General features: G+C 42.4%; 1 protein-coding gene across 2 annotated transcripts in view; it reads right to left on the bottom strand.

Moving 5' to 3' along the window:
- ANKAR (ankyrin and armadillo repeat containing) overlaps positions 1–13,696 on the bottom strand; it is a 68,413-nt gene that overhangs the window by 26,747 nt on the left and 27,970 nt on the right. The window contains exons 10-13 of one of the 2 annotated variants that reach the window (XM_047720552.1): positions 12,321–12,529; positions 9,115–9,219; positions 5,578–5,819; positions 1,429–1,597 (exon numbers count right to left, since the gene is read on the bottom strand). In XM_047720552.1, coding sequence (XP_047576508.1) covers positions 1,429–1,597; positions 5,578–5,819; positions 9,115–9,219; positions 12,321–12,529 — 725 coding nt within the window. The remainder of the gene's footprint in view (positions 1–1,428; positions 1,598–5,577; positions 5,820–9,114; positions 9,220–12,320; positions 12,530–13,696) is intronic. The other variant, XM_047720553.1, reaches the window with a different exon arrangement.

The raw sequence follows: 13,696 nt of genomic DNA, 5'->3' as shown, positions 1-13,696 counted from the left end.
CTTAGGCAGAGAGAGAGGGAGAAACAGGCTCCCCGCTGAGCAGAGAGCCCAAAGTTGGGCTCGATCCCGGACCCTGAGATCATGACCTGAGCCGAAGGCAGATGCTTAACCCACTGAGCCACCCACGTGCCGCTATAATGCTATTTTTTAAATTTATTTTTATAATGCTATTTTTTAAAACTGCAGTACAATGTTGTATCAATTTCGGCTGTATAACACAGAACATAGTGATTTGATGATTCTTTGCATTGTCTCTAACACTGTTCTTAAAAATGATACAGTTGGGGAACCTGGGTGGTTCGGTTGGTTAGTGTCTGTCTCTTGATCTCAGCTCAGGATCTCAGGGTCCTGAATTCAGGCCCTGCACTGGGCTACACAGTGGTAGATAAAGTGGAGCCTAGTTACTGATGTGGCCAATTAGAGCAGATGACCTTGGGAATTTTAATGAAGGGAAAGGACTTCAAATGATTTCCCCATACAAGAGAGGTTCTTAGAAGATGACCATTTTTTAAAAGATTTTCTTTGTCAGAGAGAAAGCACAAGCAAGGGGAGTGGCAGGCAGAGGGAGACGCAGGTTCCTCACTGAACAAGGAGCCAGATGTGAGATTCGATCCCAGGACCCTGGAATCATGACCTGAGTGAAAGGCAGACACTTCACTGACTGAGCCAGCCAGGCGTGCCCAGCAGACCGGAGTTACTAACTCTGAAGCTCTAACGTAAGAGCAAGTTCTGTGAGACACCCCCTCATCCATACCCCGACTGACATTTTTCTATCTTTATTCCTGGAAAACTAGAACAGAAAGATGATAAACTGAGGAAGAAAAACGGTCAAGCTTTCCCTCATTTTTTAATCCCCTCAAATTTGGGAAAACCATGGACTTGAGGCTTACCCTGTTATGTGTCTGCTCACTGCAATGAGCTAATTCCTACAGAACCGAAGAGACCGCCTGCAGTGCAGACCAGAGCTACCTCACAGCTTGTGATGCTCTGTGCCGATACGTAATTCAGAATGTGGTAATTGGCCTAATGACCTGATGACCTAGAATTCTGATATCCAATATCAGCGAATCTGAAGCTTTCGTGGCAACTTATTAAATGGTTCCCAATGACCAATATATGTGTCATTCACACAAGGAGTTATCTACTCAAGTCCCTGGGCGTATTAACTGCATTCTTTTCATGATTTATGCCAGTATTTCCATTTATAAAAAAAAAAAAGTCTAATTAAACTTTATTTTTAAACTATAACTCTGAGAGTCAATTCCTTTATAAACCAGCATTTGAACTTGAGTGTTTCGGGTATTTAGTTTACATTATACACGTGTAGATCCATTCTAGGACACGCATTCCTACTGGACAAGTCCAACCTGTATTTGCTTCAGTTCATATATCTGATCGCTTAGAAATAAAACAGAAATTGAGGCTCACCTGAATCAGAACTCAGAAATGTGATAAGATATCGGATGCCTTTATGGTCTCTCACTGCTCTTTGGTTTTGTTCATTTCCCATACATAACACCCGTATACAGTTCATTACATTTATTAGCACATTTTCTATGTCTAACCTCAAAAGACTTATTAGAGCTGGGATTCCATTCTAAAAATAAAGGAACAAAAATTAATTGGTGGGCATGTTATGTGATAAGCTCTGGTGGTATACACTAACACAACTAATGAACTGTTGAACACTGCAACTGTATGTTGGCTGATTGAATTTAAATTAAAAAAACATTGAATTTTATAAGATTTATTCAGTCTTTATTTAAAAACATAAGTCCATAATCTCTCTCACTATAAATATCTGCTTATGTAGGAGAGAATGCCCACAAACAAATATGTCTACCGGTATGTCACATTAAATCACAGTTAATATAAGTTTGAGCATAAAGTAGCCTCCTCTACACCAAAATAAAGTTCACTGTAACACTTAATAAATTTCTAAAAAGTAAAGCAACTGATTAAAATTAATTGAATATACTGCCAATTTGGAAATATTTGCCATTGCAGACATTGTAATGGTAATTGGTGATTATATTTGTGCAACACAAAATATCTTTAAATGTGAATATAATTTCCTAATTTTAAATGGAATAAAGATGGCATTTCCCTCTATTAACAGAAATAATGCAAAAGCATTAAGAAAGATCAACAGAAGTGTAATCTCATTTTCAATAAAAGCAGGAGACATCTACAATGTTGAGTCACAAATAGTAGGTGTGAGTTACCAGAAGACATGAGCAAGATAGCCCATGGCCACTGTCCACAGGAAATGCTAGCAGAGCACAGTTTTCCTAACAAGTTGCCTCTACCTTGAGGAGCAGAAAAAGAAACACACAATTCTCAGTCTGAAACAATAGGAATGGGTATGCAGGATGGTGGCAGGCTCTTTCCTGGGTCTACTTAGCAAAAAATTTCAAAATTTAAGGAAAGCAAAGATTAGCATCGAATCATACTGACAAGACATGTTTGGAAGAAGTAATCTGGTGGTGGGTACGATGGAAGAGACAGATTCCGCATTGTGGAGGAAACGGGATCCACATTGTGAGACACAATGCGCCAGTCTCTGCTGGCTCAAGGAAAAGGAAGGTGGAAAGGATCCATGCAAGCAACTCCGTGGCATAATCCATAATTCATAATTCACTTCATATGTGTTCTTTCCCACGTATACTTCCTGCAAATAGCCAGACCAGAAAGAACTTACCTAATTCAAAGATGAGTAATGATCATAAAGGAACTAGAACAGCATCTGTCTAAATATATTTAAGAAAAAAATAGAAAAACTTATGACAGATGAAGAATGCTCATCAAAAAAATATTGTCACAAAATAGATGAAATTGTAACCACAAGTGGCATATTATTGTCACTGAAAAACTTAATGAGGCAATCGCTTCTATAAAACAGTAATGCACAGGAGAGACATCAGAGCTCAGGAAAGGTTTTCTTTTTGAGATGGGAAGAAGAAACAAGAGCTGAAAAAGCTCAGGAAAGATATGGAGAAATATAAAAACCAAATTTTAATCAACACAAAAATAAATCAATTCTGAAAAACATAGCAAGTGACATGATAGGATTGAGAAAAAAGAAAAAAGAAATAAATTGAAATGATGAGTGGACAAGGACGAGAGACAAAGTGACAATTACAGAATATAGAATACAGACAGCTATACGAGACAGGAACAGGTGATACAGTACACAAATAATTAGTGTTTGCACAGACAGATGGTCCTTTAATTCAGCGGTCAGTACTTGACTTTCACCTTACGATAGCTTTGACACTATTGATCATTTTTTCCTCTTTGAAACACCTTCTTCACTTGGCTGATAGGACAACAGATTCCTCAGATTCCTCCTACCTCGCTGGCCATTCTTTCTTAGTCTCTTTGAGGTCCTTCCAGATCTTTCAACTTTCCCACACATCCTGGCGACTCAACTTTCAAAATGTAACACAGAATGTGATCACTTCTCATCATTTCCACAATTATCGTTCTGGTCTAAGACATCATTACATGTCATCTGGATTACTATTATAGTTTTTAAATCAGTCTTGCAACATCCACCCTTGCCTGCCTATTTCAAAACAGAAGGTAAAGTGATGTAAATCTCTCCTTGGAACTTCCCAGAACAAAATCACTCAGTGACTTAACATACTCAGCACAGAAGCTAAGGTGTCTCACAGTTGCCCACACAGCCTTACGTGATGTGGTCCACCACCGCCCAGCTGAGCATCTCCCTTCTCCCTTCACTCTGCTACTTTCGCTTTCCTGCTGTTTCTTGAACATTCCAGGCACATCCCGCCTTCCGTTAACTGTGCACTGTCTCCTCTGCCTAGAGTTCTCTTCCCGAGACGGAAAAGCATGATACACACTCCTACCTCCTTGAGGTCTGTACTCAATTGCCAACTGCCCCCTCCCCTTTCCCTGCTTTACTTTCCTCCTCACCACTTCTGCTCACCTAACGTACTATGTTTGGTTTATCTGTGTTGTTTATTGTCCTGCTACTCCCAGCTATAGGCTCCATGACACTGGAGTTTGGTCTGTTTCCCTCACTGCTGTCACCCAGCATCTAGAATAAAATCTGCCATCTAGAAACCCACAAAAAGTACTCATGTGAATGGACTAAAAGGCTACTACAGGAAAAAAAAAATACTTAAACATATGAATTAGGAAAACATTCCAAAAATAAAAGATGAATATACATGTTGAAAAGTTATAGCAGATCCCAGGAAAAACAGGTAACTAATGTTGATGTGTCAGTCCTGGACTTTAAAGATAAAAAGAGAAAGAAAACACTGACCATACAGTAGAAGATTAAAAAATAGTATTAACGAAGATTAAACGTCATGTCAATAAATGTAAATGAGCCATATTCAAAAAAAGTGAATGACAAAGCAAAACTTAACTATACTGTATACGAGGACACACTTATCCTAACTCTGGCTAATTGTTAGATTAACTGGAGATTTCTGAGTTCTAAATAAATAAAGAGTAACTCTAGAGGTGGGCTCAGGGTATCCATCTTTCTAATGTTTTTTCCAAATGGTAACAAACCGACCAACAGGAAATGACTCAAAAAAGTTAAAAAGAGTGGGCAAAGCCGAATTACACATGAGAACACAAAGGAAACCGAGATCACAAGCGTAATTCTGGACCAGACAGAACTGAGGGCAGAGGCAGTACATTGACAAAAAGGGCACATTTTATCGCGCGGAACAGCTCCGTCCACGTGAGGAAGCGTCGCCGGAAGAAAGCCACGGAGACCTTCGGTGGACGGAGCAGACACCAGGGTGGCTTTACTTGAGGACACACTGCAGGGCAGAGGCGGCCGGAGGGGACTTCCCGGCGCACGGTCGGGCCACATCCTCCAGCCAGAACAGGCCTCGCCGAGCGGCCGCGTGTCCTGGGGAATCTCGGGGACACACGCACACCCTGGCGCTGAGGAGGTCGCGGCCACCGCCCGTGTCACCACCGGGGACAGCCTCACACGTGCTTTTGATGCGACGCGGTCCCCCGGGGCCCCTTGCGCGCCCACCCGCGCCGGACCGCGTCGAGCCGGTGGCGGCTTCTTCCCCAGAGCCACTGCCCGGGCTTCCCGCGCGCGGAGGTCCGGGGAGGCGCAGGGGCCTCCCCTCCAACCCGCCCCCAAAGAGCCTTCCTGCCGGCCGCTGCCGACCCGGCGCGTTTCTGAAGCTCCAGGTTCTGCGGGCGCGAGGCAAACCCGGCGTGCGGGCGCGGGCGCGGGCGCGGGCGCGGGCGCGGGCGCGGGCGCGGGCGCGGGCGCGGGCGCGGGCGCGGGCGCGGGCGCGGGCGCGGGCGCGGGCGCGGGTGCGGGCGGGGTCCCTGGGGGGAAAGCGGTGGCGGGTCCCGCCCGCCCGGCCGGAGATCACGGCCGCGGCCCAGGCCCCGCCGCCGCCGCGGCTTCTGGCACACGCGGGCCGGGGCAGGTCGGGTCCCCGCCGCCGTCCTCCGGCCCGGAGCCCGCCCCCAGAGTCCGCCGGGCACGGGGACACGGGCGTGCACCTGCCCAGCTTCCCAAGAAGGGAATCGTCCGGCAAAGGGAGATTCTGCGAGGAAACTCACGCATCTGGCAATAACGTCCTTGTTCTCGAGTTGAGCGGCGTCGTACAGGATGACCGCGCAGCGGGAGTGCAGCTCGGGCTCATCCGACGCCAGCAGGTGGATCAGGGCCGGGACGCCCCCCGCCTCCACCACCGCTCGCACGACGCTGGCGTGGGTCGAGATATTACTCAACAACCCGACTGTCTTGCACTGTAATTTTATTTTGGAGCCTTTCAATAGATTGATTAAGGCAGGAATGGTACCTATAATGAAGAAATCAAGAAAAAAATGAATTATTTGTAAACATTTATAGTTAACTTATGATGAGATTTAAATGATGGTTATGGTCATTGCCATTTAAACAATTAGCAAATCACTCTATGAAATCTTTATAAAATTATTTGAAACTGTATGAATGTACTTTTCTGTCTCTCTACGATTCCGGCAACTCTCCTCGCGCACACATCGGATATTCACACAGCACACGAGCCTACATGGCACAGAGGCCACTGAAAGCTTGGAACCGCCAACTTCTGGCTGAACATGATGGATGAATAAATTCTTTGAGCATATCACAGAGTTCAGTTTTGGTATTTCATCCAATTTTTGTGACGGATTTGTGCAACTGTTTGAACATTTTATTACATTTTACCCATTTTTTTTTTGCAAACAACTGAAAACAAGTGCTGAATTTAGTAAAAAAAAAAAACAAAACAACTTTAGCTTCATGAATAACTATTGGTTCAAGGATGGACATCACCGGATATGGTGAAAAATAAAAAATCTGGCTTCACCTGATGCTTATGTATCAGTTCCATGTGAAAGATAGCACAGAATACCCCCTAGAGCATACTAGAAATGCCAAAAAATATAACGGGTATAATTAGGCTTTTATTTATTTATCCACCTGAAATGAAACGACTTATCTATGGTTCCCTTTTTGGACACAGAGCTTTGTGTACATGTTTCTAGGAATAGGAAAGGTTGGTTTTTGGGTACTACCTGTATTTTTTATTCATTCGTTTATTCATTCAATAAATATTTATGGAGCATTTCATATGTGTCCAATATCCACATCAGAGCTGTGGATACTATACTGGGCAGTGCAAATAGGACATACCATCATTTCAGAAAGTTGTATTCTCAAAACAACCCAGTGAGGTAGGAATCATTTGATTAACGAGGAAATTAGGGTTAGAGAGGGCAAGAAATTAGCCTAAGTTCTAAATGCAGGTCTAGTTACAAACCCAGGGCAGACACAAGAATGGCTATTTCTTAAAGTTTTTCTTTGAATTCCAGTGAGTTGCCGTACAGTGTAGTATTAGTTTCAGGCGTACAAGGCCCTGAGTGATTCAACCTTCCATACAGTGCACAGTGCTCATCACAAAATCCCGCTATCTTTAATTTTAAAAACAAATTGTGTAAATACAGAATAGGGATAATTTCTAAGTGAAAGTACATATAAAAGGTAGAACAGGAAGTAATTTAATAACATTTTTGAGTTTATAAATTTTTAGAGAAGTGGAATTTAGAAAGTTTTTTGATCATTTCCAATTTTCATGTGAAAATAAAATATAAAGTTGTCAGAGAAAGACAAATTCTGTATGATGTCACTTACATGTGAAATCTAAAAAAAAAAAAAACCAAATAAATGAATAAACAAACAAAAAGCAGACTCAGACCTGTAAACACAAAGAACAAACTGATGATTGCCAGAGCAGAGGGAGGTAGGGAGGGGGTAAAAAAATAGGGAAAAGGGAATGGGAGATACAAGCTTCCATACAGAATGAATAAACCATAGGAATAAAAGGTACAGTGTAGGGAATATAGTCAATGGTACTGTAAGAGTGTTGCATGGAGAAGACAAGGACAGACATTTCTCCAAAGAAGACGTCCAGATGGCCAACAGACACAAGAAAAGATGCTCCACATCACTCAGCATCAGGGTAATACAAATCAAAACCACAATGAGATCCCACCTCATGTCTGTCAGAATGACTAACATTAACAACACAAGCAACAGCGGGTGTTGGCGAGGATGTGGAGCAAGGGGAACCCTCTGGTACTGTTGGTGGGAATGCAGACTGGGGCAGTGACTCTGGAAAACCGTGTGGAGTTGTCTCAAAAAGTTACAAATGGAACCACCCTGTGGTCCCACAATTGCACTAAGTATTTATCCAGAGGATACAAAAACACAGATTCAAAGGGGTACATGCCTGTAAAATACCAATCAGTGAATATACAAAGATGTTTATAGCAGCATTGTCAACAATAGCCAAATAATGGAAAGAGCCCAAATGTCCCATGACTGATGAATGGATAAAGATGTAGGGAGTGTGTGTGTGCGGTGTGCAAGTTGCTCAGCCATCAAAAGAATGCAGTCTCGCCACTTGCAATGACAGGGATGGCGCTAGAGTGTATTATGCTGAGTGAGATAAGTCAGTCCGAGAAAGACAAATACCATATGATTTCACTTCTAGGTGGAATTTAAGAAAGAAAACAGATGAACACGCAGGAAGGGGAAAAGAAAAAAAGGAGAGAGGGAAATAAGTCATAAGAGACTCTTAATGATAAAGAACAAACCGAGGGTTGATGGCTGGAGGCGAGTCGGGGATGGGCTAGACGGGGGGTGGGCGTTAAGGAGGGCGCTTGCTATGATGAGCAGCGGTGTTGTATGTAAGTGATGAATCACTGAACTCTACTCCTGAAACCAATGCTGCACTGTATGTTAACTAACCAGAATTTAAATAAGAATTTGAAAAAAATTGCATGGGGACAGATGGTAGCTACACTTATGGGGAACATAGCATAATATATGTATAGAGTTGTTGAATCACTAGTCGCACATCTGAAACTAATATAACATTGTGTGTCAACTACGTTCAAATTTAAAAAATATATAGATATATAATATTTATAAATTAATATATAAAAATATTTATATCTATCTATATTTGTCGGGTAAAGGAAGTGATCTTAGAAAAAAGAAAAATGGAAACTTAAAATCAAGTAAAAAGTTTCCTCTACAATTAAAAATAGATTTTAAGGGGCACCTGGGTGGCTCAGTCAGTTAAGCATCTTCCTTCAGCTCAGGTCAGGATCCCTGGACTTGAGCCCTGCATTGGGCTTCCCGGGTGGAGGGAGGGGCAGTGGGGGGAGGGCTGCTTTTCTCTTTCCCTCTGCAGCTCTCCCTGCTTTTGTTCTCTCACTCACTCTCTTCTCTTGCTCTCTGCCTCTCAAATGAAGAAATAAAAACTTAAAAAAATAGGGGCGCCTGGGTAGCTCAGTGGGTTAAGTCGCTGCCTTCGGCTCAGGTCATGATCTCAGGGTCCTGGGATCGAGCCCCGCATCGGGCTCTCTGCTTGGCAGGGAGCCTGCTTCCTCCTCTCTCTCTGCCTGCCTCTCTGCCTGCTTGTGATCTCTGTCTGTCAAATAAATAAATAAAATCTTTAAAAAAAAAAACAACAAAACTTAAAATAGATTTTAAAGTGACTGAACATAATTATAGCCCCACATAAAATAGCATAAACAAAAGACAGTTAAGAGACTTTACATCACCTGCATCCAAAATGTATTTCCAGTATCCATCATTTGCTAAGCAAATTACTTCCAAAGACATCACAGCCATCATCCGTCGTTTATAGCTTTCACAATGCAACATTTCTGGCAAGTGTTCAACAGGAAAACACATGTTATAATTTTACAAGTAGGAATGACTGATCTGCTTTGTACAGGCCAAGTGAAGCTGTGTGTTGAGATCACCACTATCACCACCAAAAGCTGTTCATTAAATTCCCTCTGTGCATGGCCTTCGATGAGGTGCTGAGCAGACTGCAAATGCCCACCGTCTTTAAGGTTTTATAATCTGTAGAGTTAGCACCAAAAATTCTGAAATTTTTTATCTTTGGTCTGAATGACTTAGATGATGGGTCATGAGGTTCAGATCCACTGGGAAATCAGCGCACATTTCTCTTGCCTGACATCAGTTGCTGAACAAAATTTCAGTGTGGGGGCACCTGGGTGGCTCAGTCCCTTAAGTGCCTGCCTCTTGGTTTCGGCTCAGGTCATGATCTCAGGGGTTGTGACTCTGAGCCCCGCATTGCTCCATGCTCGGTGTGGGGGTCTGCTTGGGATTCTAGCCCTCCGCCCCTCCCCCCACTTGCATGAGCCCTCTTTCTCTAAAACAAATGAATCTTTAGAAAAAATTTTGAGTGTAAGTTTCAAGGATGGCAAAGTAAACCACGTTATTGTCAATAAAAATTTAATACCCATTAGATCATATATGAAGTTTTATACATCTCCTGAGGATGAAGAAGACATTTCAAAAAATCTTAAATAACTTATACTCTAGACAGGAGATAATGCAAATAAATATATATGCTTCTAAACAACATTCACGGTACAAGAAAAAAAACCTGATGGAAGTATCCTTTCCTGGCCTCTCTTTTCCCAACCCCTCATAATAGCAAATCTGGGTCTAATCCTGCCTTTGCTAGATCACTCAAAATTCGGATCTCTTAACATTCAGCTGCTCTACAGGAGCTAACCCTGGAGACGTCCAAAAAACTGTGACTAATGCTTCCTTTCCTCATCGTGTGAGCAAGGAGACCTACTCCAGGGCTCAAAGAGGCGATGGCCACATGCTCTCTGGTCATTGTTGTGTTCAGGTGAGTATCAGCACTTCCCAACAATGACTGCAGGAAGGAGTGCCTGTCAGGAATTTTTTGTGCCATTAGGCTCTTCCTGTCAGGGGCTGGTTCCTCCAACTATTGAGATATTTCACATGAGTTATTCTCTTAAAAGTAACAGGATGGTCTTCTGAGTTCCTCCTAAGAAGCCTGGGATATAATGACACATACGCATGCAAATAAGCATTGGAAACTCTCCAGTATCTCGCAGCTGATGCAATTGGAATGTGTTCCCAGTACCCAGTAAATTCCAAAATCAGGTATTGAGTCTTTTTGAAACTAATTATTCAGACTTCTTGAGTCAGTGGAATGGAGTTGAAAATCTGAAATAGATCTTATCCCATCCTAAAATCAGTTGTTGGGAAAGCCATCAGTGTACACTCCCCAATTGGCTTCATTCTTGCTTTAGTTTTATTTTAGTGAAGTAATACATGCTCATGATTCAGAGTTCAATATTACTGAAAGGTCTATAACAAAATATAGTGGTTCCCTGACTCACCCTCTCCATTTTTCTGATTTCATCTCTCCAGATTTAACCACTTTGGACTCCTCTATACCTTCTGTGACTTACATATCTCCATATTTCTAAATACATTTATTTTCCCTATATCAATTTTATCTTAATATTTTTAAAAGATTTTCTTTCTTTCTTTGTGTGTGAGAGAGAGAGAGAGAATAAGCAGGAGGAGCAGCAGGCAGAGGGGGAAGCAGGCTCCCCACTGAGCAGGGATCCCGGTGCAGGACTGGATCCCAGGACCCTGGGATCATGACCTGAGCCAAAGGCAGATGCTTAACCGACTGAGCCACCCGGGTGTCCCGGCGCCGTATCCATCTGAGACATCTCAGTCGACTTCATGTTATGGTGAATGAGAAGCTCTTTCAACACTGCAACACTGCAGGGCCACTTCCTGTCTCCCCTTCCCCATGTTTATAGTATTCAGTTAAATTAATATTCCAGACTTACATTATCACGCCTGTATGATATTATTCACAGGTAAGCATCGTAATGTACTACAGTTTTGGCTCCTTTCTTTTATCTTTCCTGGAGGTAATAATTTCCTTATTTTATTTCATCTCCTCAGGGTTCTTTGTACCTTTTGGGAATGCCTCCCACATTTTCCCTTTGGCCTGAGTACAGTGTCCATTCTGGGACCTCCCTTTGCTGTCGTCTTTGAAATCCCCTTGCTTTTCTCTTGGGTCAGACTCCCAATTTCCTTTTTGTTGAGAGTCCCCACCGTAGTATCTCTAGGTCTCTTCTGGCCTCAGCAGAGAACATTCCCGATGGGCACTGTGCGTCCTAGAGCCCCCGGAGATTCACGGTGGAGGGCTGAGAAGTCCTCAGCGTCCCCACGTTAGCCTGGAATGATTTCTCCAGCCTGCTAAGTCCTTGTCTCGCTGTTCCCAATATTCTGTGGCTGCGGCATCCTTCCCTGCCACCTCCGGAGTGTGTGTCTCCTGCTAATGCCAACGTTCTTCTGTGAGCTCGTGTGACTTAGTGGGGTCTTGGGAGAGAGTCAGATTAGACATGTGCATTCAATTGCCCTAGTAGCCCTTACCTTTATAATATTTCTGGCTACACTGAACCCAGATTTGGAAAAAAATCTCCAGCAAAATTTTTTACACATTTATCAATAGATGAGGAAAAATGTTGCTGAATCTGTCTCTTAAATTAAGAAGGAATAAACTGGAGGGAATCTTTTTCATTTGAACTTTAATTTCCTTCTTCTTTCCTTGTTTGGTTGTTGTTGTTTTTTAATTTACTTTTTTGATGGAGAACAAGTTAGATGGACTTTGGAGAACGTTGGAAAATAAAAATCAATATAATTGTATAAGATACGGTCTGGGTCATGACTCTTTGATTTTGGAAATAAAACTACTTTTGTACACACAAAATAAAGCTCGGTATTATTTTTATTTCTGGTTGTAACTAAAAAATGTTTATTTTATTATTTTTAACTGTTTAAAATATGATGCACGTATTATTTTATTTGCTCTATTTCAGAGTAAGCATCAATGACTAAGCTGAGTGATAATCAAAACATTTGTTTATAAAGCAATTATGTGTTGTATACTCACCTACCAGAGTTTTCCAAACTGGGAGTTCAGGAATATTTAACTCTATTATATGTTTGAGAACCTCTGTGTGAAAAGTTAGCACTGATAAATGAATTATATTATTTCCTTTGATGTCTGTTTTTCTCCAGTTAGCACCGAGAGAAAATAGGTACTGAATAGTGTCCAGTGCTCCCGAGGTGGCAGCGAGTAGCAGGGGAGTACACTGATTCCTAAAAATCAGGACATATCACAGTAAGTAAGCGCAAGTATTATCAGCACATTTTATAAACGAGGAAACTGAGGCTCAGGTAATGCTCCAACCCATTTTGTTTGGTTCTCAAATCCCAGCTTCCTTCTTGCGGCAGAAACCAACAGAGTTTCTCAAAGTCCCACTATCTGCTTTTTAGATAGTGAAGATCTTTGGGTTGGGCACAAGGCTACCCAGCCCAATGTTACATTTCCCAGCTTCCTTTATGGAGAGCTGTGACACATGCCCACATTTGGCCAGTGTGATGTTGTAGAAGTTACAGGGGCAACTCCCTAAGGAGAAAAGAATGTGCTATCACTTTTCATTTCTTTTTCCCTTCATGGCTGAAACATAGGCATAACAATGAAAGCAGGGGTCCGTCTTGTATGAGGACACAGAAACCAGATGGGTTTACGTGGTCACCTTGTCTGAACTACAATGTTTTGGCAGACTTTTGTTACTGCAACTTGAACCTTATCTGAACTATCAGATCTGCTGACTACAATGGGATCTGAAGCGAACTGGGTTACATTTTCCTCTGTCGAGAATGAGGGGAACAACATTCAGCTCACAGTGTTAGTGTCGGGGTGAATAAGGCGCTCGGTCCTGACATGTGTTCCCCTCTCATTCTCTTGTCACCATGTCACATGACTCAAATGTTATTATTTTACCCTTATACCCTGGCTTTCCTCTCTTCATGAAGCCCCCCTTATCTTGCTTTCTGTCTTCGAACTTTCACCTCTGTCCAGCCAGCCCCAGACCCTCCCCCCCCGCCTCTCTCTCTTCCCTTTTTCCTGGGCCTTGGGGAAACTCTTGTCTTTTATGAGTACAGATGTATCTCTTCACTTTCTCCCTTCTGTACTTAACAAGACTGTTCTCTTGCTTTCTTTATCCTACTCGGTAGTAGGAATAAAGACTACTTCTATTTTAACAGCATCACTCTGATTTTCCTCATATGAAAAAATATACTATCAAATAAATTATATTTCTCTTTTCAGTTCCTTATTGCCCTTCCCCCTGCCCTGCGGGGTCCTTCTCCAGGATATTAGCTCATGAACTGCCTCACCAACTTGACTTGAAGGTCATGCTAATGACCGTCTGTGCGCTGATCTCTCGTTCTTCGTCCTGCCTTCATGTGTGTTCCGCAGTC

The sequence above is a fragment of the Lutra lutra genome, chromosome 3 (assembly GCF_902655055.1).
Source record: "Lutra lutra chromosome 3, mLutLut1.2, whole genome shotgun sequence".
Taxonomy (NCBI): domain Eukaryota; kingdom Metazoa; phylum Chordata; class Mammalia; order Carnivora; family Mustelidae; genus Lutra; species Lutra lutra.
Note: the sequence above shows the minus strand (reverse complement) of the source record. Positions and strands in the feature narration are given on the sequence as shown.